This window comes from Chelmon rostratus, chromosome 22 (assembly GCF_017976325.1).
Source record: "Chelmon rostratus isolate fCheRos1 chromosome 22, fCheRos1.pri, whole genome shotgun sequence".
Classification (NCBI taxonomy): domain Eukaryota; kingdom Metazoa; phylum Chordata; class Actinopteri; order Chaetodontiformes; family Chaetodontidae; genus Chelmon; species Chelmon rostratus.
This window is the reverse complement of record NC_055679.1, coordinates 17,402,038-17,425,382: the sequence shown is the minus strand read 5'-3', so window position 1 is coordinate 17,425,382 and position 23,345 is coordinate 17,402,038. Positions and strand designations below refer to the sequence as shown.

Below are 23,345 nucleotides of genomic sequence, written 5' to 3'. Positions count from 1 at the left end.
CCATTCACGCCCCTCTGAAACCCGACTCGGCCAGATTGATGGGGGGACGGCTCTCATTTGGGCCGGGAGAAAAGTGGCCAGTTTAAGGGCTGCTACTGTATTTTAAACGCCACGGGTGTTAAAGAGACTGATGAGGCCGGCGACGGTGACCCTCCCTCCCTCCCGGCTCGGTGCAAAACCTCATCGGGAGAGGGGAGGCGAACGCGGAGGGGGAGGGGGGGGATAAATCTGCGTGGCGGCGGGAATCGATCGTTTCTCCCTCCTTCCCTCGCTATCTCATCTGCAGGGGCTGAGAGAGGCAGAGCGGTTTAAACGATCCTGACCTTGTCCGACATAAATAGTCAGAAAAGTCCACAGAGCAGATAGCTTTGTGTAAGGCTGGGGGGGGGGGGAAGAGGGAGGGGAACGCATTGAGATAAGGGGAGGGGGGTTGAATGAGATAATGCCTCAGCGTTACTACATCAGAGTTACTACAGCCGTCGCCGTGGGAAACAGCCTCGGCCTCGCTTCCTGCCTTCCCCTCCTTCGTCGCTATCTCTCCCTCTTTCTCCTCTCTGATCAGAGAAAAAGAAGGGAGAGTGAGGAAGAGGAGGAGGAGGAGGAGTGGAAAGCCTCACAGCTCTCATCTTTCTTCCTGTGATTACCTGAGAGACGGATGGAGGGATGGAGGGAAGTCAATTGGCTCCCACGAACGCCCATCCTGCCCTCCTGAAGGAGACGTGAGTGTTTTAAAGTAAGAAAGGAGCTCTTTTGTGCGGCGGCCCTCGTCTTTTCTTTTGAGTGTAATGCTGCTGTACCTGACAGTGGCGCTGCCCCGGGTAAAGGCAGAAATCTCTGCCTCCATTGTCACCTGTTCCTCTAATCATTTTCCGCCCTTCATGCCACAATGGAGGAGGGCGATAACGATAACGAGGTGAAGCTAATACAGAGCGGCGGCGGGGCCCCCGAACACAATGTTCAGATGTCTTCACTCGTTCTCACACACACACACACACACACCTTTACACACTCCTTAATGCAGAGAGGCATGCACACACTCCCTCGCAGGAACACACACACACACACACACACATTTAGTCTTTTCTCTTCAGTCACTCAGGTGCAGATGTTAGAGCCGTTTCATTCAGGTGCCAACAGTCAAATCACCCTCACAGTACACAGCTACACACTCTCAGAGGTGTGGCAGACTCCTCTCGTTCTCAGGTCGTCACATGATGTCATGTTCAGACGCACAAGGAAGCTTTGAGCCGTGGAAAACATAATGGAAACACAACCAATCAAACATGCTGTGTTTAGTGACGATTTAACCAAATCATGTGTTCACAAGGTGTTGAACCTCGCTCCATCCTCGCTGTGAACCACTGAGCCTTTCAATCATGATGCTATCACCTGTTACCAATCAACCTGTTTACCTGTGGAATGATCCAAACAGGTGTTTTTGGAGCGTTCCACATCTTTCCCAGCCTTTTGTTGCTCCTTGTTTGAAACATGTTGCTGCATTAATGTTAACGTTAACATCACATACATAAACATACTTATTTTGGTGCTCAAACCCAACCACATCGGGACTGTTTCACAACATTAACCACGTGTCAGAAAGGTTTTCTGGCAGGCTAAATGAACACGGTTTAGAGAGGATGAGATAAAATGTTGGTATCTGACGTCCTTGGAATGAGAACAGGTTGAAAGATAAACTGTGTGTCATGTTTTCTTTCTCTGCAGTCGAGTTAGTTAGTTACCTCAGCAAACGGAGCAATACTGCAATAAACTCTACAAGTAAAAGTCCTGCATTCAAAACCGTACTTAAGTAAAAGTATGTACGTATTATCAGGAAAATGTACTTAGAGTATGAAAATTAAAAGTACACATGTTGCAAGGACATAAAGGAAAGATGAAGAAAGATGCAGCACAGAGATCAAGTTCAAGGTAATTACAGCAGGAATTGTGGATAAAGTTTTGTAATTAATGTTTTTTAGCTAAATCGTACTGTTAAATAAGCTCTTTATTGTCACCTGCAGAACAGTTTCAGTCAACAACCTTCAGACAAATATGTATAGAAAAAAGCCACATCGGTAAAATCTAATTAGAATCTAAGACTATAAAATAGTACAACAGCTAAAATATAATGTAAAATATAGTATAAGTATATGTAGTAGACAGGCGTAGTAATAGTAAATATATAAACTGTAAACAGGTTGTGCAGAATAGATGCACATAAAATATCTTGTGACGGATAAAACAGCCTAGAAATAATATAATATAATAAATATATCATTAAGCATTAAGCACATAAACTTTAAGTAACCAGGTCAGTTAGCAGTCAGCAGCAGAGTGTGTATGTGCAGTACTAGTCAGTATGAGTACGGCAGAACAAGAACTACAACAATCAGCTATTAAATAATTCAGTTTGAGTCATTTCTTAAGAAAAATTTGCCTTAATTTTATGATTCCACCTTCTTAAATGTATTTACTTTCTGTTTCTTCACTCCTCTGTGACGGTAAACTGAACATCTTTGGGTTGTGGACAAAACAAGACATTTGAGGACGTCGTCTCGCGCTTTGGGAAACACTGATTTCTACCATTTTCTGACTTTTTATAGACCAAACAACTAATCGATTGATCACGAAAGTAATCGAGAGGTTAACTGACAATGAAAATAACAGTTAGTTGCAGCCGTAGGCAGCAGCGTTGAGTTAGTATGAAGTGTTTCCTTGCACCTCTGCTTTCTATCGGTGTCGTAACTAAACCATCAACATGCTTTAAGGCATTTAAGCCTCACCTGTACTGCACTCAGGTCAGCGTGGGCCAATCAAATACATAGAAGCGTCATGAGTTAACAGAGTTGCACAGCCTCACACCTTCAGTCAAAGTCATTAAATCAAATTAAGTTGTACTGTGTTAACAGACCTGAAATGTTTATATTGTCACTTTAAAGTAAGAAAGACTTGCATCCTGACTTGGACTCGCCCCCCACAGTCTTAAAACCGGCTCTGAAACCAGGTAGAGCACATTGTGGTGTGCGACTTGTGATAAACTGACTGTTTGCCTTGCAAGCACGAAGACAGAGAAGAAAATTACTGCAGCAGAGACGCTTTCCAGACTTCATACCGCCCTGCCACAAAGGGGAATAAACCGGGTGTGATAAGCCTTTCAGCTGGACTTCCTGGTTCTTCTTCTCACCGACTTTTCCGCAAAACAAAACATTCAAAGAAAGAAACTACCTGCTCTCACCCTCCACAATCTATCCATCATGCACAGCCCTGAATCCAGGAAAATTAACTCATTTGTGACCTAAATTCTGCAAAACTCTCGAAATGACAAAGCCCTCCTCCGCCTTCTCCCCCTTCCTCACCCACATCCATGTGATGCTGAACTGCTGGGCCTCGCCTGCACGGGGGAGATGAGAAGGCTGCTGCTCTCTGGCTGCCTTTATCACAGTCTGGCATCGCTGTAATTTCAGTGTTCAGATGCAATCGCTCCCCACTCCCCTCAGGAGTAAACAATAACAAGCACAAATACAATAGACAAACAAGGCCTGCAGGACATGTATGCGCGCGCGCACACACACACACACACATCCATATGCACACACAGGCATGCACAAAGGCATTCGGACACACAAACAATAATAAATGCAAACCACAATCACTTTCTGCCTTGTTTTCTGTCTTTATTTGGCAGAAACTGCTGCCAGGAAGCTAAACATGCAAGTTTTGGTCTGCATTAACATGAGAAACCACAAGATCTCTCCAGAAAGGCTGCACTCAGATCAGATGCTGGATCTGGTGGCTCAGCTGACCAGAACTAAACCGGCTGTCACACAGCGAACCAGAGGAACGTGTTATTTCAGAGGTGAACACAGCTGGACCCTGTTTGAGCTTCACTTACAAGCAGGTTGTTGCTTAAGACTGAAAAGCTGCAGATTTCTTATCAGACAGCGCAGCCTGGTGGACACTGCATGAAATGCAACCCATCGGCTTCAACTGAGACGTGAGCAGCGCTCCTGTTCGCTGAAGCTACACGATTCAGAGATTTATTGATCCCCGTCTACAAATGATAGACGTTTCCATTTGCACAAGAGGGTCAACTGCCTTTTATTTGGAGCATCCTTTGCTGTGTGGAACTGGGCGCCGTGCACGAGGATGCTGAGTTTGATGGATGGTTTTTAGGACCCTCAGTGTTAACTTACCTTTGTAAGACAAAGTTTGCCATCAAAGCAGATCACAGAGCAAACGAAGTTGAATTTAGAACAGTGACAATTCAGAAATTTGAGAAACAGATCAGAGATTCAAACCAGAATGTTTTTTTAAATTAAGGAAGTTTGAGACATCAGCACTAACCTGCAGCTTTTATAAGTCGAGATACGTTCTAGGAAGTTCGGGGATATTGTTTAGCTGAAATATATTTTCGTGGCTTTAAAATAATGAGTTTAAAATTGTGTGACAAAGAGTTGATATTAACAAAACAGCATATGCCCAAACATATTTTATTACATGATCGTTGGTATAGCTGCTAAAAAAAAAAAAAAAAAAAAGTCACGAAGTCTCAAAAGTTTGTTTCATCTTTTTAAATCTGGTGCATAAAATATCAGCCATTACTGATTCATTTTTACCTGCTCATTCACATTAGCACACCAAACCCCCAACAATTAGACGTGCTGATCCCACCTTTGCGTGGGACTCGTTTTTATGCGAGCTACTGTGACTGAACGCTCAAACACAGACTGGATCGGTCACTTCATGGCCGATAAACTGCTTCGTGAAGTCTGATATTGATCCGATGTAGAGCCTCAAAGATGATCAAAACCTTTCAAAAATACTGACTTCACAAAAGGTGACATTTACTGAAGGAATAACCACGCTGAACTGTCAGTGCTTTGTGTACTAACTCACCTTACGGTTACTGGCTGCACGATGCAAAACAGCAACTATTCACGCCAACTGAGTCAAACATTCAGGTTGAGAGTGAAGCACCAACATTCATCTGTCTCCGTCATCAGCTTTTATTGTGGGGCAAAAACAAAAAAAAACAGATACAAGGGCTGAAGAGAGGATGAGGAATCTGTAAGAGGTTTATTTTCTCCATATATTTTACAAATAGAAGCACAAATGTTCATAGACTCAACAACACGTGCCTGAAGTACTTTGAAGAGCTCTAGGTGATGGAAGCGACGATCTGGCCCGTTTATCTGCAAAGAAAGAGAAACAAAAGTAAGAACACGGAGCACCGACAGCGCTTTCTCTTTGCCGGACTGAGTTTAACAAGCTAGAAACTGGGCACCTAAAGGGCATCTGGATATTACATCAAAGAGTTTTCTACATGAGCTGTAAACTAGCCCTGCAGGGATCTGACTCTACACTGTTACCTCCTCAGTTCCTGAGTCCAGCAGAGGATGAGGAGGAGCAGATTGTGGCAGAGAGAAGAATCAGTCACCACAGAATATGATTTTAGACATTTCTTTAAAAAAAAAAGAAGTGAGGGAATCTTTTGTAGGAGAGACATAAAGAGGACTCGAAGGTTAGCGGAGTGACAGAGGAGGAAAATCTGCAGATGAACAGAGAGCGACAGAAAAGAGGTGGAATAAAGTGGGAGATGAAGAGATGGAGAGACTTACAGGGCAGCAGCTCCGGAGATGATCTCAATGAGCTCCTTGGTGATGACGGCCTGTCTGGTGCGATTGAAGGTGAGGGTCAGCTTGTCAATCATCTCAGCTGAAGGGGAGCGAGAGAAACCCGTCAGCCAAAGTCTAAGAGCCCGACTCAAACTAAATCAATGAATCATTCAGTATATAAAATGTCCAAGGTCTTTAACTTGACCCAAAACTGAAAAGCAGAAAATTCTCACATTTTGAGAACATCTGGTATTTTCACTTGATAAATGACTTGAAACAAATTGACGTGAATAATCAATACATTTTCTGTCAGTCATCTTTTGTTTTGAGGGTCTGGATCCCAACACCAACACTTACAGTCTAAAGCACGGATAAACTGGAAGAATACCAACACACAGCTCATAACCAAACTTCTGACAACCCTTCAAAGTGGAATTCAGAGCTAATCTGGCCTTTTTATTCCAGTCAAATGATATTTTTAATGATATCATGATTTGTCTCTTTTACAGACAAGACACCTCCAAGCTTGTTAAACTTGATTAAACTGCTTTAGTATTTGTAGGAACTCCTCTCTGCCACTGAATGTGTGTTTTATACTGTTATCTTGTAATAGCATTTGTATTTTAGTGAGTGATGGGACGCCCTCGTTAGTCAAGATAAACAGGCACTTGGACACCGTGGCAGTTACCAGGAACACGTGACACAAACAGACACATGACGAGTACTGCAGGAGTGGGTATTGGGATGGACCCCAGTTTCCCATGATGGTTGAAATCAGGTTGTGTCAGCTACTTCCTGTCAGGAATGTGAAACAGGTTAGCGAGGAAGTCCAGAGTCTTACAGGCGTTCTTGCTGGCGCTGTCCATAGCAGTCATCCTGGCACTCTGCTCACTGGTGGAGGACTCCCTCAGGGCCAGGTAGATGATGTTGACCAGAGCAAACTCCTGGTAGTTCCTCAGCACGTCAGCATCGATGTCATCATAGATGCCCATGCTCTCTGCACACAGAACACAGATGTTCAGTATCTCTCTGGTTGGGAAACCTGAGATCTGTGCAAAATGTTTCAGCCAAACAAAAACTACCTGCGTTAGAAACTACGTCCGTGGAAAACAAAGGCTTCTGGTCCGTTTTGTATGAGATGACAGACCTGCAGAAGAGAAAGATTTATTTTTCTGATTTTACCCATTTAAACAGACAACTCAATCTCTCAGCTTATGGAATGTGAAGAATCGTACCTGAATCTGTTGAAGACGACAGAGCCCTTGTCAAATTCATATCCACAGTTGAGGAGCTCAGTGGCAACAATAGAAGCATCACCGAAGCTGGGGGGCTTGCGGCCGACCTCCTTACAGTTCAGGAGGATGTGCTTTCCATGAGTTCTGATGAGGAACAGTAAGAAAACGATCAGCTGCGCACTTAATTCTGATTAATATTTAGATTTCTATTAAATATGGATTCTGATTTGTAGCCCCATGCTGGCCTGAATCAGGTTCTCAACTGTTTCTTGACCATAAACCAATTTTAAATCAATCTCTTCATATGAGAAAGACATAATGAAACTCTGAGCTAATTATCATTTCAGCCTGCAGAGAACACAGTTGTATCAGAGACAGTGAAAACTTGTAATACTCAGAAAAACTTAGCAAGATTTCCCTTCCTGGTTTTCAGAACTTTGTCTCAAAAACAAACTGTCCATCAATCTGTTCCGATTGATTGAGTGAAGCTGCAAGAGCCGACAAAGCAACTAAAATAACCATCAATTAATTAGTGTAATATGAACTTGAGCATAATAAAATGATTGCTAAAACTGTAAATAGCTACTTTGCATGTGGCATTAGCAGCATTGAGAGCAGAGAAACTAGTCAGGAGTTTGTTATTCTGAAACCCTTCAACAACACTGGACCTGACACGTCTTTCATCTGTTATGATGAACTTTAGGAGGTTGAACTTTTATTCCTACCTGTGCAGCAGGCCTCTCAGCTTGTCTCCCACATTGATCACCATGACCTCATTGCCAGCGCTGGTCAGGTTGGCAATCTCGCTCTTAATGAGCTTGGCCACACCGGAGTGGATGGCACCACAGAGTCCACGGTCGGAAGTCACGCCAACGATCAAATGCTTGGCGGGCTTGTCCTCCGGCACTTTGATGTCGGCCTTCTCGTACAGGGCTGCAGGGCAGAGAGGAAACAGTGGAACGTTAGCCCGCTGTAACAGCCATTACGAGTAAGATCCTACTTATAGCAAGCGACAGACAACATGAATGCACGTACCCAGAGCACCGGTGCCGTAGACTCTGGCCGGCTTCAGCTGCCTCTCAGCACGGGCGTACTTGGCAGCGGCCACCATTTTCATGGACTTGGTGATTTTCTGGATGTTCTTGATGGACTTCAACCGAATGGTGACTAGAGAGAAGAGAGGATGTTACGGAGTCTGACACTGATATGGATTATATACAACCAACTGTGAAGCTGTACAGTAAACGTGGAATATGCTACACAACATGAGACCAACACACCAAACTACATCCACATATCAGGCAAATTAATGATCTTTTATTCACTGGCAAACCCTCTTAGTATTAAAAACTATGTTTGCAACACATGATTATTCGATTATTTTCTTTAATTGATTAGTTTTTGATCTACAAAAATATCAGACATTTGTGAAAAATGTGTATTTCAAAGCCCAAGATGACATCCTCAAATGTCTTTAGTCCACAACTCAAAAGATAATCAGTTTACTGTCATAGAGTGAAGAAACCACAAAATTCTGACATTTAATACATAACGTAAAGTTAAACCAATTTATCAACTATCAAAATAGTTGCTGATTAATTCAACTGTTGACAAACTAATTGATTAATTTCTGCAGATCTAATAAAAACCTTTTGTGAACCACTTGGACAAGCTTATTTTAATTTGTCTTTGACCGTTTCTTCAGCTGCCTGCAGAATAACCTTCCACCAAAACAGACCACAGCAAGTAAGATTTAGTAAAAACCTAATTATACACTAGTAGAAGATTACATGACAATCTTTGCAGAAGATTAATAAAAGATACTAAAATCATATTTTGCAGTTTGTCTTGGAGCAAACAGGTGAACCCCTGCAGAGACTTATGGATTTACACAGGTGAGTTTAACATTTTCCTCGAAATGTACCAGATTTTGACATCAACGATTCAGATTTTGCATCTGGGGTGTGATCAGTGTGCGATTATAGTCTGTAATGTGTTGTTAATCTGTTGTTTTTTCATGTTAGCATGGTAGTATACAAAAGTACTTACTGTCCTTCAAGGTAGCCATGTTCCTGACCTGCCCACTGAAAACAGAGAAAGTGCATGTGAGCTTTAGCTGCAAGCTTCATCAACAGGAAACAGCATTACTAACAAAGTCTAACATTAACAGTGGTAGTTAAGGTCACGTTAGCATACACGAATTTGAATCAAACTTGAAGAATATTTACTTTGCTGCTTGCTAGCTTTGCAAGAGCGCTAGCATCCGCTAGCTTAACTTATTCCTCACTGCACACTGACAAAGCTTTGACAGTTAGCCCAAGCTAACAATATCGCTGTCACTGATGCAAGTATCAAACACTGTAGTAAAACAATCTGTTCAGTCATTCATTGATTTACTCTCTTCACTAGCTTCTCGCTCAAAGTCAGAACGTTTTAGCCACTAAATGACAGCTAAGCTAGCATTAGCTTGTAGCCGGCTGAACGTTCGCGTTGCAGCACACCGCTGTCATTCATTAGCCGCGGCCTCCACGTTAGCATGTCCTTGCATTCAATAACTGCATGCAGTACAGACCAGAAATTACACACTTATACGAATGACATATATACATGAAGTAAATACAAAGAAGATATAATCAAATAATGCAAAAGTATTCAAATATCTTTGACTTTACCATTGTGGGGAGAACACCAACGCGCTGGTCCTGGCGAACATCGTTACTCCTATGAAGGTCAGACACGCAGGACTGCGCAGGCGCAAGTTAAAGGCAAAATGGAGGAATGCTGCCTTCAAAGACTGCCACAAATATCGTAAAGATGAAGTTCACAATCATGACCGAACCCACCACGCAACTAAAAACGGACATGATCCTTTTAGTGCGTTTATTTCTTGTGAAACATGTCGAATCTGTTACTCAAAACCCATGTTTAAAATACGTGCTAAATTTAATTACATCATTTACATATACTATCCATTTGTAGGCGAGATGGCCGATTTATTCATGCTTTACTGACCAACTCTTAATTTTTCAAAACTTTATCTATGTAGTTGTGTAATGGAAATTCCTTTTTCCGTATTCGTGCTCCAAATTTAACATTCTGTCAACATTATAATATCCATTCCATCCTATGAAACAGGCAAACATGTTTGTAGGTAAAATTTAATAGCATGAGAATGGTCAACAGCAACTTCTAGTGAAAGTGTTGGCCAAGTTTGTGCACCTTGTGTAAACACCGTTTTCACAATTGGGACTATTGTACTTACGACCATTTGAGACACACAGGTAGCTCTGCACACCTGTTTTACTTAAAAACAACAAGTCCCATTTGAAACCCTCTCCAGGTCTTTTTAAAACACTTACCATTGTTTTGGAGGTATATCCTGAATCCTCGAAGACTCATCTGTCCGTCCGTACCCAAACATTTCCACGAACCGCAGTGAAGAAGATCTTTAACTTGTTTCCAAAATTGCGACTCTAGTGATGCCAAGATGGCAGCCAGGCGTGATGTATGGCCTTGTCCATGTTGTAGGACCCACTGTCGACATTTCACCCTTTGTAAGCAGATTCATGAAAAATAACATTTTAATTCCTGTTATTTAATATTTTCTTATACAACACATTTATTTTGCTTAAATTCGGTCATATGATATGGCTGTTCGGTTTCTAAAATAAAAGTAAAAAATAGCTTGCCTTTATCACTGAGAACGCAAACTGACCGTAAACTCCACGTGAATGTATTCATTAATATAAAAATCTCAATCTACAATCACGTGGGAGCCACAAACTTGGTCCAAATTAAATTTGTTCCACTCATACAACGAAATGTTTTAGTTGCTTCATAAAACACGACAGATGGGGTAAAACACGAAGCTTACAATAAGTCGTGAACGCAACTACAGTTATCGCGTGATTCAAGCTTTCGCGCGAGGTTATGACGCTTAACACGCGGAAGCTGTTTATATCGGTGGTTGTTCGTGGCTGAAGCGCTTTTCGAGCAGACTTTTTCTCAGTTTAAGTGATAGTACTGCATCATTCGCAGCTCTTTTATGTTTGTTGTAGCTGCTCAGAATGGGAAAAGCAGATTTTCTCTCACCAAAGGCAATAGCCAACCGGATCAAATCCAAAGGTCTCCAGAAGTTGAGGTGGTACTGTCAGATGTGTCAAAAACAATGTCGAGATGAGGTGAGATGTTCAGAAACTCTGTCGTATTTTTGTTCAGGTGTTGTTGCTGTTGATTGATTTTCACTTCGTGTGTTTTGTTCGGTTTGTTGACAGAACGGTTTCAAATGTCACTGCATGTCAGAGTCCCACCAGAGGCAGCTGCTGCTGGCTTCAGAGGACCCCAACAAGTTCATGGACTATTTCTCTGAGTGAGTTCATTCATGCCGGTGTGTGTGTGTGTGTGTGTTTGTTCTCAGTGTCATGAGATGTAAAACATGTTAGCGGTGCATTCATTCTGCTTTCTTTTGTCCCAGTGAGTTCAAAAGCGACTTCGTGGAGCTGCTCAGGAGACGTTTCGGTGAGTCCCAACTCTCCAGATGTTAGGAAACAGCAGCTGTTTCCTATCAGCACTGCCTCAATCTGTTCTTCTTTCCATCTGCAGGGACCAAACGAGTGCACAACAACATTGTCTACAACGAATACATCAGCGACCGAGAGCACGTCCACATGAACTCCACCCAGTGGGAGACTCTCACTGACTTCACCAAGTGGCTGGGCAGAGAAGGTGAGCTGAGCCAGCGCGACAGCATCCACCTGCACACCTTTCCTGCCAGTCACACTCTTTATCTTTAAAAGACAACATTCCTACTAAGATGTTTACTTGGCTAATGAAAATTAATAGTCCACTAATATTCTCATTACGTGTAGCCATGCATACAATAATCAAAGCTTGGAGTAAACAGTACAGTATTTCCCTCTGAAATGTGGCGGAGTGGAAGTATCAACTTTAAAGTATCTCAAATTTGTACAGTACTTAAGTACAGAGTAGACAGAAGTATCAGGAGCATGATTACAATTTGGAGAAACAGAATTACATATTAAGTAATTTAGTACCAACACAAATTTTAAATATTAAATGTTGAAGAGTTTATGGCAAAGGCTGAAGAATATCTTGAAATATCTGCATCAGATCCTTTAAATCACAGCTCTGAACCAAGCAGCCAGGAAGTGATTGGATCCAGCAACCCAAAAACCCAAACTTAGTGATTTAAAAAACATTTTAAAAATTGTATTTTTCAGAAAACAGTTAGAAATCGGGGTGAAAGAAAGAAATTGATAAGAAGAGATTGTAAAGAAGCTTGTAAAATGTGTTGTGTGATGGTTACATTGCTTCATTATAGAGGGATTATTTTACTTATTATTTACTAAATGTTACTGTCAGGTTTGTGTAAGGTCGACGAGACCCCTAAAGGCTGGTACATCCAGTACATCGACCGCGACCCCGAGACCATCCGCCGGCAAGAGGAGCAGGCGAGGAAGAAGAAGCAGGAGCTGGACGACGAAGAGCGGAGCGCCAGGTTCATCGAGGAGCAGGTCCGCAGAGGCCGCGATGGCAAGGAGACCGACGTGAGTGCCGGCTGGGCAGACTTCATCTTCGCACGCGCTCAGTTCGGCTACGTCAAGATCAAAATTAAATCATGTTTTGTTCTGGATTTTATTCAACAGGAGACTCCAGTTTACACAGAGCTGAAACGCGAGAGTGAAGAAGAAAAAGGTGAGACAATAAACGGCAGAAAAACATAATTTTCAGGTGAAAGTTTTCTCTGAGACGTCTTATTGAATCAGGATATTCTTTGATTCTGCTAGAAAACATTAGACTGACCTTCTGATGCATTTCTTTCCGCTCACCTTCACGTGTGTTTGTGCAGTTGCTTTCAACCTGGGCGCCTCTGCATGTGTAGCCGGTCCTTCCAAATCCAGGTACAGAAGTCTCTGTGCAGGACGCTAATTATTCTGCCTCATTATCAACATAATGAAATCATTTTGTCTGACACTTTTTGTGTCTCCCTGTAGTTCTTCTCTGGGTGCTAGCGCTCTCAAAGCAGCAGCAGCATCATCATCATCGTCCACAAAGAGGAAAGACACGTCCTCCAGTTTAGACTCAAGGGCGGAGAAGAAGAAGAAATCCGCTCTGGAGGAGATCATGGAGGTAAACGGTCACCTCGACGGGTTTGTGTTTGCGTTCGTTCCGGACGAGTGTTCTGAAAGATGCTTTTTTTTCAGATGGAGGAGCAGAAGAAGAAGAAGCAGCAGGCGGTCAGAACAGATTACTGGATGCAGCCCAACATCGTGGTCAAAGTTGTCACCAAGAGGCTGGGAGAGAAGTACCACAAGAAGAAGGCTGTCGTCACGGTAACCATGCTTTGTATCTACTAGGGGTGAGACTGTGTCCCGACTGGAAGCGACACGAGCGAACAGCGGTGATAAAATCAGTTTGATTGTTTTGTTTTATGCTGGAACGAAGCTGAGTGTGAATATTGTCCTTTCTCTGTTGTCGTAGGAGGTGCGAGACAAATATGCAGCGGTGGTGAAGATGATCGACTCCGGAGACAAACTGAAATTGGACCAGAATCACGTAGAGACAGTCATACCTGCACCAGGTAAGCTACCAAAACCCTTTAGTGCTTATGAACAACGTGCTACAGAACCCTGAATGTGAAATCATGGATGAGGTGGAAACATCAAGCACCTCAGCTGTGTTTTTCTGTCCTCGTCAAACGTCCTGCAGGTAAACGGGTCCTGATCCTGAACGGACCGCACAGAGACACCGAGGCGCTGCTGGAGGGAATAAACGAGAAAAACTTCAGCGCTACGCTCACGCTCGACTCGGTGAGCATCCTCAGTCTCCACCCCTTCATCAGCAGCACCATCAGCTTCATCAAAACACGCTTTATTCCATGAGCTGCATTCACTTTAAGTTACATGTTTTCATTTTTGCTGCTTCGTTGCAGCTGCAGCTATCGTTAAAGCTTCGTCTTCTCTCATCTTTAGGGTAATCAGAAAGGGAAGAGAGTGGACGTCGCCTATGAGGATTTCTCCAAACTGGCCTGAACTAACAGCCTCCAGGACTGAGACTCTACTGTGTCAGAGTTTCTCCCCCAAGATTCACCTGTACATATCCACACACCCCACAGAGCAGCATTTCGACGTTCAATTTCTTTTTTATTTTGTATTGACTGATGTTCAAGTTGATCTTTACATTGCAGATGTACATTTTCTCCAAATAAATTCAACAAAGCTGACGTCTGGTGCTCTTTGGAAAATAATTAGGAAAGAAAAAAAAACACTTAGGATTTTAAAAGAAAAGTTGAAAATCGAGAAGATGGAGATGCAACGAGACGCCAAACAAGTTCTTCTGGCTCCAGTTTGGCTTTTTCTCACTGACCCGGGGGGATTCGTAGCAGCACGGGGGACTTGAATGTGTTTCTGGCTGCTCAGAGCGTCTGGAGGAAGCTGTTGAGATGTGGAACGATGTAGTCGGTGTAGTGGCCGTCGATGAAGCCCTTCCCGCTGTTGTGTATGAACCAGCAGTAGATGTTTGAGCCGCGCCTCCTATCACGCCTGTAGTCCTTCTGCCAGCCCCTAACACACACACACACAGAGTTTTAATATGAAATGGGTTTGTACAGAAATCAGTCTTACATGACACATTTCTATTCAGGCGTACCTGGTGACGTGCAGCCTGTTGCCCTTCACCTCCATGGTGGCCTCCTTCTTCAGGGGGTCGACCCCTTCGTGGATGTCGGACACACTCACCTCAGGCTCTGTAGAAAACTGCCCTGTAGGATGACACACACTTTCAGCTTCAAGTCCACTGCATTAATACAAAGTCTACAAAACCTGCCTCATCCTGTCACAAGAAGTCGTTCAAACAGCCTGACTTTGTTAGTGAACAGTTTCACCGTCTGAAAGCTCTCAAAGGAGGATGACAATAAAAGCATCTTGATGAATGCAACTTACACGTTAATGCATGAGAACCATGAACTGGAAGAACATGATCGTATTTTAAAATACTGGACATGCACACAAAATATCCGTTATTAGCAGCCTAAGTTTGAGAATTATGGGAATGCTAAAATAATGTGAAACACTAAGGAGGAAAACATGCATAATTTGTGGTTTGTTAACAATGTCGTGGAGTAAGTAATGAGAAGGGACCACAGTGACCTGCTGGAAATAATATTATTATTATAAGTAATGGTAGTATGTCAACGTGAATATGCTGGAATTGCCGGACTGAGCAGATGTGGTTTCATGCGTTTGATCTGTCAGCCATGTTTTTTTATTTTGATCAAAGTCTTAATTGGACCCAGAATTAAACATCTGTCTAAGGTCTATTAGTCTAGTTCATTAGTTAGCTCTAATCCATGGAGATATTATAAATAAAAATAATTAAAACATTAAAATCTCATATAGTTTGCCTCAGTAGCTGCCTCCATGGCAGTACAGATGCAGTACCACTAATGGCCACTAGATGCTTGTGACATCACAGAGACGTACCTATGAGTCCGTGGACCAGAGGGGAGTACTGGTTGTCGTTGGCGATGTAGAGTCCAAGGAAGTCAACGTTGATTGGATGTTTTTTCCACACACGGTGAAGTAGCACTATCACCTGGATGTTATCATTTATTATGATGGAAACATGAGAGTCCTTCACAATGGAAATCCTCACCCTGAAACACAGAAACATGACGGCATGAGACAAAAAGACCCTGACGTCCAGGCAGCAGGTCGGACGCCGCAATGAAAGGGGGTTACCCATCCTGTGCGATGTCAGCCGTGGCCCCCCAGGTGAAGGAGTGGTTGTTCCTGTCGTCCGTCATGGCGATGCTGACGGGGCTGACGGTCACGCCGACTCCATCGGGCTGGTAGTAGACCGAGATGGTGCCGAAGTACGTGCTCAGTTTGTTTTTGTGCATCTGCTTAGAGCCAATCAGCTGGCCGTTCACCACCACACCTTTAGGACAGGAGAGCGGCGTGAAGTGTCACGCTTTATTCACTTAGCTTAGCATTGGAAATAGGTAGCACATGTAGCAAACACATCAGAACAGATATTTTACGACACTGGGTACCTGTTCCTCTGTCAGACACCAGGTTAAGAATGTGACCAGGTTTGGAGTCGATGTTGAAGCAGACGTCCATGTTGCTTCTGGGCAGGTGGATGATGAAGTGAGGGTCGTTATCCACTGGGTGAGAAACACTGAGCTCGTCACACATTGAGTACCGTTCACATTCAACTCTGCAGCTGGAAGTGTTGTCATGATCGAATGGAAGTCAGCAGAAGTGTGTGTGTGTGTGTGTGTGTGTGTGTGTGTGTGTGTGTGTGTTACCTAAGTTGATCTGTTGAGGCTGGGCCCACTCCTCCGGACCCTTCTCAGCCTGACTCGGAGGGGCCATAGTGGTCATCTGGACCCAGGGTGGAGGCTGGTAGACAACACGGACCGGAGCCAGACCCGAGGACGCCGAGCCTCCTCCTATTCCTCCTCCTACAAACACGACATAGTATGAAGGAAACCCAGACGTTGCTTCATCAGCATGGTCAGTCTTTGATTTTGTGGATGTAATGTCATAACCATCACCACCTACAGAAAAACTACTGACCCGATACTCATGAAACTTGGTTGAAGGGTGTAGCGGGGTCCAAGAAAGAACCCATTACATTTTGGAGTGGATCCATATCATGAGGCGAATACACACATTTTATTTTTCACTTTCATTAACATCGCGAAATAGAGCGTTGAGCCCTGATAGATGCCATACATCTTAAAATCCAGTAGAGGGCAGTAAAGTTCAACAGCGACAGGTACCAGAAACCCTCACAAGCAGCTGCTCAAACTTCATGCAGGAAGAGGCCGTCATGGAGCACTCAGTGTTTTCATGGGAGAATCAATACAACTGTAACGCAGCTGAGGTGCAGCTATGGAAACATGAATACACACATATCGTGCAACTAATTCTACTCACATCCAAATGTGAAATTCTATTAGTTTGGAAGCATCCAGACATATACAATGGTTGCACTTGCAGACTTGCAGATCGTAGAAGGGTGGACTATCGGTGGAGGTCTGCGCTCTCTGAGAGTCCCTCTAATTTGATGTAAATTTTAAATACTGCAGAGCGAAAGGAAAAGGTGGCTGCAAATCTGCTGAATCAGCACCACACTCCAGGTAAAGTGTAATTCAGTTAGTTATTAAGAACATTAAGTTGATTGTTTTATTGTTATTGTTACTTTTTGGTGATTATTTATTAATTATTTCTGTCCTTTAAATTCAAACCAAACACCTCACATCGGTCAGCACTGAAACAGCCTATCTTCTGTCAGGCACCTGAGCAGCAGCCATGCTTGGGGTCTCTCGGGGAGTCGGCCAGCAGCCTCTCGGTGGCGTCCTCGCTCTCCACCAGCAGAGCGGTGAGAGGAGTGACGAACTGATGCTCCACAGCCAGCGACATGATCCGCTGGGTGATCTTCCTCTTCTTGACGGCCGTCGGAGCCAGAGACCTGCAGGAGAGCCGCGCCGCCGCCGCCGTCAAATACTGACATAAATTCACAGATTTGGATTCTGATTGTGATTTTTAAGACACTTTGAGTTTATTTATTTCTCTCTCCCACCTTTCAGCGATGAGCTGTTTGATGGTGATGTACGCCCACATTTGTCTGGCGAAGCCCGTGAACGAGTGCTGCTGCTTGGCCAGCTCCATGTCCAGCTCCGTGGTGTCAGCCTCTGTCTCCAGGGTGATGTCCAGGCGGGACTGTAGGACGGGATGGGACAAAGGACACTGGTGGTACTAGGCCTCATTTCTTCCCTTCACTCATGGCTTTGAACCCTCAACTTCTAAATGTGTGTTCATGTGACACACACTTCCTTAAATTGGTTGTTTAGTGGAGATGTTTCACCACTACACTTCGGTTAGCCGTAATGCCTCCTGAATAGGTCAAGCTTTAAATTAATTAACCCTCGACCCGAAAGCCATGTTGGCCAATCAGAAGACTGAAAAAAGGGGTTACTGGTAGGCTATGTGCAACTGGAGTTACGAATTCCTTACGTGCAAACATGTAAAAGTCTAAAAGTCTTGTTAGCAAGGTTAGCACCTCCACTTCCGCCATTGCACAAATTCTCCTCCTGCAAATAAATCTTGTTTTCAGGGACCTAAATCTGTGTGACTGTTTGGATGAAAGGCCAAAGCACAAAAAAATACTCCTGTACGTGTGGATGAGGCAACAGTGAGCGTGTTTTTATCTGGTCTGGCTCCATTTCTACATGCAGTTAATTTCAGTTTGTGCTAATGTGTTAGCATGGGATGATTTTAGAGTCGATGGATTCATGACTTTCAAGTCAAGCCAATCAGCCACGAGTCCAGTGCAGGTTCAAGATGAGGTTTGATTTTCATCTCAAAACCTCTCAGACTGCTTCACGTAAATGACTGTTGGTGACCTGATGAGGTAACACTGACTGCGTAAGAAACATGTTGTTAATGGTTGTTGGTTGTACTCACGGCGGACGCAGTGGTGAAGCTGGTCAGGGTGTTGCTCTCAGACGGCAGCACCTTCCCGGCCACCACCAGCTCTGAGCCGCTGAAGTATTTGTCGAAGCGGTTCTGGGTGACGTCCGACACCGAGTCCTCCGGGAACTGGATGGTGATCCTCCTCAGCAGAGGAGAGGAGACCTGGCTGTAGAACGTCTGCAGGGGGGAGAGGAGGGAGACTCAGATGAAGAGGATCCTGTTAATCTTCAAGGGAACCAAACCCTGATCTCCTGTAGAGTTTAAGGCTTATCATGACCCACGCTGGGTTCCAATAGCCAGTTCCATTTTGGATCTGCGTAAAAGCTGCATTTGTTAAACTTCAAGTTGAACAAATCAGAAGATGCAGAAGGTGACGTCAGCTTGGTTTTATCATGTTTGCATATAAGACTTCTGCCTTTGTTACTAAAGTTCTGCATATCGCCGCACTTACACCTTAAGTGCAGCGAATGCATTAATTTAAAATATTCCATCTGAAAATAAGACATTTTTCCATGATATGCAGCAATACAGGCATATGATGCATGGAGCTATTCCACCTTCACATGGGACACAAAGCTGCTTCGGGTTTTTGGTTGAGTTTAGAGGACAGACGGGTGAGTTGTTTGCTAAAGGAAAGGTTTTGTACCCGCAGCTGCTCTGCAGCATCGTGGTTGGCGTAGATCCTCTGAGCCATGCCCCTGTTCTCCATGGCGATGCGTTCCAGGAAGTCATAGTCCACGTCGAAGCCGATGCCCAATGAGAAGAGGGAAAACTCCTCCCTCATCACCCGCTTCACATTCTTCTGGATGGTGCTGAGCTTGATCTCACCTACAAAAACCAGGCAGAGCAGCGTGTTGATGATGAGGAGCTGCTTTGACGGTAGAACTCAGATTGGTTGATCAATCTGAACTGTCTTACCCACAGTGGGGTCTCCATCAGACACCAGGATGATCATGGAGACGGAGCGAGGGTCGATGAGCCCCTGATTGGACGCCCTCACCAGCATCTGAACTGCTCTCATCAGGGCCTCGTTGATGTTGGTACCTGGGGTCAAAGGTCAGTAAAGGTGTTTATGTTCAGCAGGTTATCAGAGCAATCGAAAAGGCCTCCTGCTTCATTAAAGAATCGTATTTTCACAAACCTCCGTTGGGTTTGATGTTCTGGATGTATTTCTTGGCGTCTGCGACTTGAATAGAGGAGGCGGGGACCAGCTCCTCGCTCCAGCAACGCACATTATGGTTGAAGTCAATGATGCTGAAGTGATCGTCTATGGTCAGGTCATCCAAAATAGCCTGCATGGCCTCCACGGTCTGTGAGAGGAGTTTGGGATTAAACGCATTCTGCCGAATGGCCACACGGTGGGAGTGTTTTACAAAGGAGGGATGGAGAATGAGCAGGAGCTGGAGGGGTCAAAGTGCACCAAACTCCATCTGCGTAAGCAACCGTCACTTACTTGCTTCATCTTAACGCCCCACATGGATCCGCTGACGTCAATGACGAACACAATGTTTTTTGGAAGAGGCGAGAGGTTGGAGGGAGCGAAGAACTGGACGAAGTGACCATCCGAGACCTGGAGGAAGCAGTTTTCAGCTATGAAACGAGTTCGCTAACGAGGCTTTAAACTGTACTCGTGGATGAGTGTGCCACACCTGTAGTTCCCCGGCATTGCTGTCCCTCGTCACGTCATATTTGACCGTGAAGACGCCGTCGATAGCGCTGTCTGTGCAGTTGTCACACTTTCTCTGCTGCTGTATGTTGGGCTTGAAGACAATGTGAGCCTGAGGACACAGACAGTGCACATTAATTATCATTATTATTAAAATTGGGGGTCTTGTGTGTATGTTCTTTAAAATTTTGTTAATTTTCATCATATCTCAGAAGCTGCTGAACAGTTCTAGTGGAGTTTGGTTGGAATCTTGTGTGATTCAGCTAACAGCTAACAGATTTCTCTGGATCTGCATCTGTTTTCTGGTCTCACCTTGTCTTTGGTTGATGTAACTTTGATCAGGTCTGTAAACTGCGCTCCAAGCGTGTTTACTGTTTGTACCACAGCAATGCCCTTCGGCTCAAAGATGTAGACATCCACCTGAAGAGAGACCAGGGTCAGAGATGACTGCACGAACACCTACGGTCCTGCAACATACAGATGTCATGATATTCTTACCTGGAACTGTGGCACCAGCCTCCCGGGCTGCAGGTGCAGCGAGTGCTCGTAGGAGCCCAGCTTCCTGTGCACCATCTCCTGGTAGTGGAGCTCAAACTCTATGTTGCTGCCAGGAGGAACGTGGACTTCTGTCTTAAAGGTCTCCATTTCCTGGGAATTAGTCCTGTAAAGCAGAAACACCTCAGTCTGTCTGACGCGCCACAGCGGATCGTAAATCCAAGAGGCTGCTTCGGTACCTGACGATGCCTGCTGCCTTGCCTCTGGCTCTGGCCTGGGCGTACAGGTTCCTGGCGACCGTCTTCTCCTTCACCGAGCCCACAAACGTTATCCCATTCACATTCCTGCAACAGAAAGCGTTCAGGCGAGTTCAAACCTCATGAGCTCTATTGAAAAGGCCGCTCAGACTGCGTGAAACTGGGCTCACATGGTGAAGTTGGTGATGAAAGCTCGTTTGGGGATCTGGACGTTGAAGCCGATGCTCTGGGCCTTGGAGCCCGAATTGACCACGGAGCTCCTGACGGTGGTGTGGGCGAAGCGAGACGTGATCCGGCTCTCCACCTTGTAGCTCTTGACGGTGATGTCATCTCCACGGATGGCCTGCGCAGGCATTGGCAGAATAAGAGAGGGGGATACTGAGCAGAGTCTCGAGATCCTGGTGTACATGCATCAAACATGGCTGCTTTGGTTTATGGTGCTGCACGCAGGGCATTACTTTGTTAGCAAGGGGTCAAACTTACATCAGAAAGATCTTGTCAAAGTTTGAGATTATATAAAGACAAATACAGGCAGAGAAAGACTGACAAAAACGGAGGCAGAGCAGGATTAACAGGAGCAAAGTCAATAACCCGTCAGTCATGGGAATCTCTCCAAACAGCAGCATATTGACTATTAGATAAGGTTAAACTCTGCCACAGTGGAGTGGGCTCGAACAACAAGCGGAGGGTCATACCTCAAAGTCTTCCTGCTCCTCGCTGGTCAATATCGCTCTCTGAAACAAACACAAGTCATCAGCTTCACACTGCCTTCATCAGCTGTCTGAGGAGATCATATCTCACAGAGTGCAGTTATTAAGACGCCGGATAGCTTGTTTGTGTAATCAGCATCAACGAGACAAACAAACCCACATTTCATGCCATGAGTCACACAGTTAGGCATGTGGATAAATAAGGAAAGTCCGGTTTTTTGGAAGAAGAGCTCACCTTGTGTCTCTCCCGATGATCCAGATGCGACTGGTGGCGAGAAAGAAAATTATGATGAAAATCAGATTTAACCCTCATGTTTATTTAATCTGGTGAAGCGAGTAAGATGTGTGCAACAAAAGGGACTTTTTAACTGAGTTTTAAAGGTCAAAGGTCACATTTAAAGATCATTGTAATAATGATGAAAGATCAGAATGAACCGTCGAGCATAATAAACCGAGTAAGATGAATAAAAGTACATTATTTACACATCAGTTCAGAGCTGCTGGTGTTCTACAAATCACATTTAGACAAACTTCAGAGATCATGAAATAAAAGCAAGACACGACCCTTCTGACATGCAGAGGTGAGTTTTGAAGAGAGTTAACGGTCAGAAATAAGGCCAAGAATTTAGATTTACTTTCAAATATTTATGTTTACACAAAAACGCTCTCAAGTGATTTACAGTTCGCTGCTCTCGTATTACTTCTGATAAGAAAAACTTTTGGTCTTTGAAACAGTTTTTCGAAATTTCACTTTAATTTCATGTGAAAATCTGAAAATCCCATAAAAAACTATAATGTTCAAAACTGTCAATGATTAAAATAAGTCCAACAACCACCAACAGATGCAGAATTACTCATTTACACCAGAATAAACATGTTCATTTTGACTTTCTTTCCATTCATGAATCCCAACCAGTTTGATCCTCACCCTGATTGATCAGTATCAATTGCTTTAACTCCATCCTGTGAATAAAAAGCTGCATAAACACTGTTTTCCAGAGATGTCAACACCCTCCGACTCACCGTCTCGTCCTCCCATTCTCCATCTATCACAAACTCAAAGCAGCGGCCCTGATGGAGGAGCAGGAGCCCCAGAAGCAGCAGCAGCAGACGCCTCATGTTTCCAGGCCTGTGGGCTCAAACACACATATAAAAAACACAACACACAACACTGGGAGTCGGTCGGTCCTTCTGCGGGGAGACACACAGCCGAGCTGAAAACAGAAGGTTAAAATCCACTGAACTGATTGACTCCTGGCCCCAGTCAATATTTGTTGTGTTTCATGTAACCCAGAAGCAAGAAGGAAACTTTGAAACTTGACCTGCAGAGTGGGCTGGGTAAATAGGACAGATCTGACTCGTTCAGATTAAACAGAGATTTCACATCAGATTGTTCTAACTCTGATATAAAAGTCACCATCATGCTGCACATTTGGCCAAATATCAGTCTGAGCTGTGTCTGATACTGCGGTAGCAGCTTTGTAAAAGGCCAGATAAAGTTTATCTAGTTAACATGGGAAAGATGTAATGTTGCATTGTGCCCACTTGTCCACAAGATGGCACCAGAGTAAACCTTTTTAATCTCGTTCAGTGTGAAGCTACAGCTGGATTTTTTTTATTGCCAATTAGATTTTGACTAAATGTTTGGTTTTTAGGGCAGAGTGGGTTTGATATATTGTTTTTTTTTTCACTTTAACCGAAAAACAATCATATAAATACAAAGTCTGATTTAAAAATAAAGAAAAACTGAAGTGAAACAAGACACAATGAATGATTTTAACTCCATAACACAGAATATTCATTTGAGTCCTGAAGTGTTTCGGCGCAACTTTGTTCATCTAATTGAATTAAATAAACATATAAAAG

At 43.9% G+C, this 23,345-nt stretch overlaps 3 protein-coding genes across 5 annotated transcripts; 1 reads left to right on the top strand and 2 right to left on the bottom strand.

Annotated features, from left to right (window-relative positions):
* Positions 1 to 4,987: 4,987 nt before the first annotated feature.
* On the bottom strand, positions 4,988 to 9,600 carry atp5f1c (ATP synthase F1 subunit gamma). 2 transcript variants are annotated; one of them, XM_041964007.1, is made up of 9 exons: positions 9,520 to 9,600; positions 8,897 to 8,931; positions 7,883 to 8,014; positions 7,573 to 7,780; positions 6,848 to 6,991; positions 6,695 to 6,759; positions 6,454 to 6,609; positions 5,616 to 5,712; positions 4,988 to 5,189 (listed from the first exon to the last, which is right to left on the bottom strand). In XM_041964007.1, the coding sequence occupies exons 1-9, from the start codon at positions 9,558 to 9,560 to the stop codon at positions 5,186 to 5,188; spliced, it is 882 nt and encodes a 293-aa protein (XP_041819941.1). In that variant the 5' UTR covers positions 9,561 to 9,600; the 3' UTR covers positions 4,988 to 5,185. The 2 variants fall into 2 exon arrangements, with proteins under 2 accessions (XP_041819941.1, XP_041819942.1); XM_041964008.1 differs by lacking the exon at positions 4,988 to 5,189 and having other exon boundaries at positions 5,612 to 5,712.
* Positions 9,601 to 10,796: 1,196 nt separating this feature from the next.
* kin (Kin17 DNA and RNA binding protein) lies at positions 10,797 to 14,090 on the top strand. Its single transcript, XM_041964192.1, has 12 exons — positions 10,797 to 11,028; positions 11,122 to 11,216; positions 11,322 to 11,365; positions 11,450 to 11,572; positions 12,230 to 12,414; positions 12,514 to 12,562; positions 12,717 to 12,768; positions 12,862 to 12,997; positions 13,072 to 13,200; positions 13,349 to 13,448; positions 13,577 to 13,677; positions 13,840 to 14,090. The coding sequence occupies exons 1-12, from the start codon at positions 10,915 to 10,917 to the stop codon at positions 13,897 to 13,899; spliced, it is 1,188 nt and encodes a 395-aa protein (XP_041820126.1). The 5' UTR covers positions 10,797 to 10,914; the 3' UTR covers positions 13,900 to 14,090.
* Positions 14,091 to 14,282: 192 nt separating this feature from the next.
* On the bottom strand, positions 14,283 to 22,598 carry itih2 (inter-alpha-trypsin inhibitor heavy chain 2). Of its 2 annotated transcripts, none has more exons than XM_041963907.1 (21): positions 22,503 to 22,598; positions 21,715 to 21,744; positions 21,465 to 21,503; positions 20,940 to 21,112; positions 20,752 to 20,856; positions 20,516 to 20,678; positions 20,330 to 20,437; positions 20,001 to 20,129; positions 19,805 to 19,921; positions 19,493 to 19,661; positions 19,270 to 19,395; positions 18,998 to 19,179; positions 18,343 to 18,528; positions 17,459 to 17,598; positions 17,175 to 17,347; positions 16,179 to 16,334; positions 15,921 to 16,034; positions 15,607 to 15,805; positions 15,349 to 15,521; positions 14,516 to 14,627; positions 14,283 to 14,430 (listed from the first exon to the last, which is right to left on the bottom strand). In XM_041963907.1, the coding sequence occupies exons 1-21, from the start codon at positions 22,596 to 22,598 to the stop codon at positions 14,283 to 14,285; spliced, it is 2,838 nt and encodes a 945-aa protein (XP_041819841.1). The 2 variants fall into 2 exon arrangements, with proteins under 2 accessions (XP_041819841.1, XP_041819842.1); XM_041963908.1 differs by having other exon boundaries at positions 16,179 to 16,328.
* Between the last annotated feature and the right edge of the window lie 747 nt (positions 22,599 to 23,345).

Bases quoted from the DNA above. Each gene is read 5' to 3' on its own strand.
- atp5f1c (XM_041964007.1), bottom strand. From the start codon at position 9,560: ATGTTCGCCAGGACCAGCGCGTTGGTGTTCTCCCCACAATG. The intron at 8,015-8,896 runs GTAAGTACTTTT...TCTTCTCTCTAG, and splicing joins CATGGCTACCTTGAAGGACA to TCACCATTCGGTTGAAGTCC. The intron at 6,760-6,847 runs GTACGATTCTTC...TCTCTTCTGCAG, and splicing joins GTCGTCTTCAACAGATTCAG to GTCTGTCATCTCATACAAAA.
- kin (XM_041964192.1), top strand. From the start codon at position 10,915: ATGGGAAAAGCAGATTTTCTCTCACCAAAGGCAATAGCCAACCGGATC. The intron at 12,769-12,861 runs GTACAGAAGTCT...GTCTCCCTGTAG, and splicing joins GCCGGTCCTTCCAAATCCAG to TTCTTCTCTGGGTGCTAGCG. The intron at 12,998-13,071 runs GTAAACGGTCAC...CTTTTTTTTCAG, and splicing joins CTCTGGAGGAGATCATGGAG to ATGGAGGAGCAGAAGAAGAA.
- itih2 (XM_041963907.1), bottom strand. From the start codon at position 22,598: ATGAGGCGTCTGCTGCTGCTGCTTCTGGGGCTCCTGCTCCTCCATCAG. The intron at 21,745-22,502 runs GTGAGTCGGAGG...TCTCGCCACCAG, and splicing joins GAGAATGGGAGGACGAGACG to TCGCATCTGGATCATCGGGA. The intron at 19,662-19,804 runs GTAAGTGACGGT...CTCCTCTCACAG, and splicing joins GGGGCGTTAAGATGAAGCAA to ACCGTGGAGGCCATGCAGGC.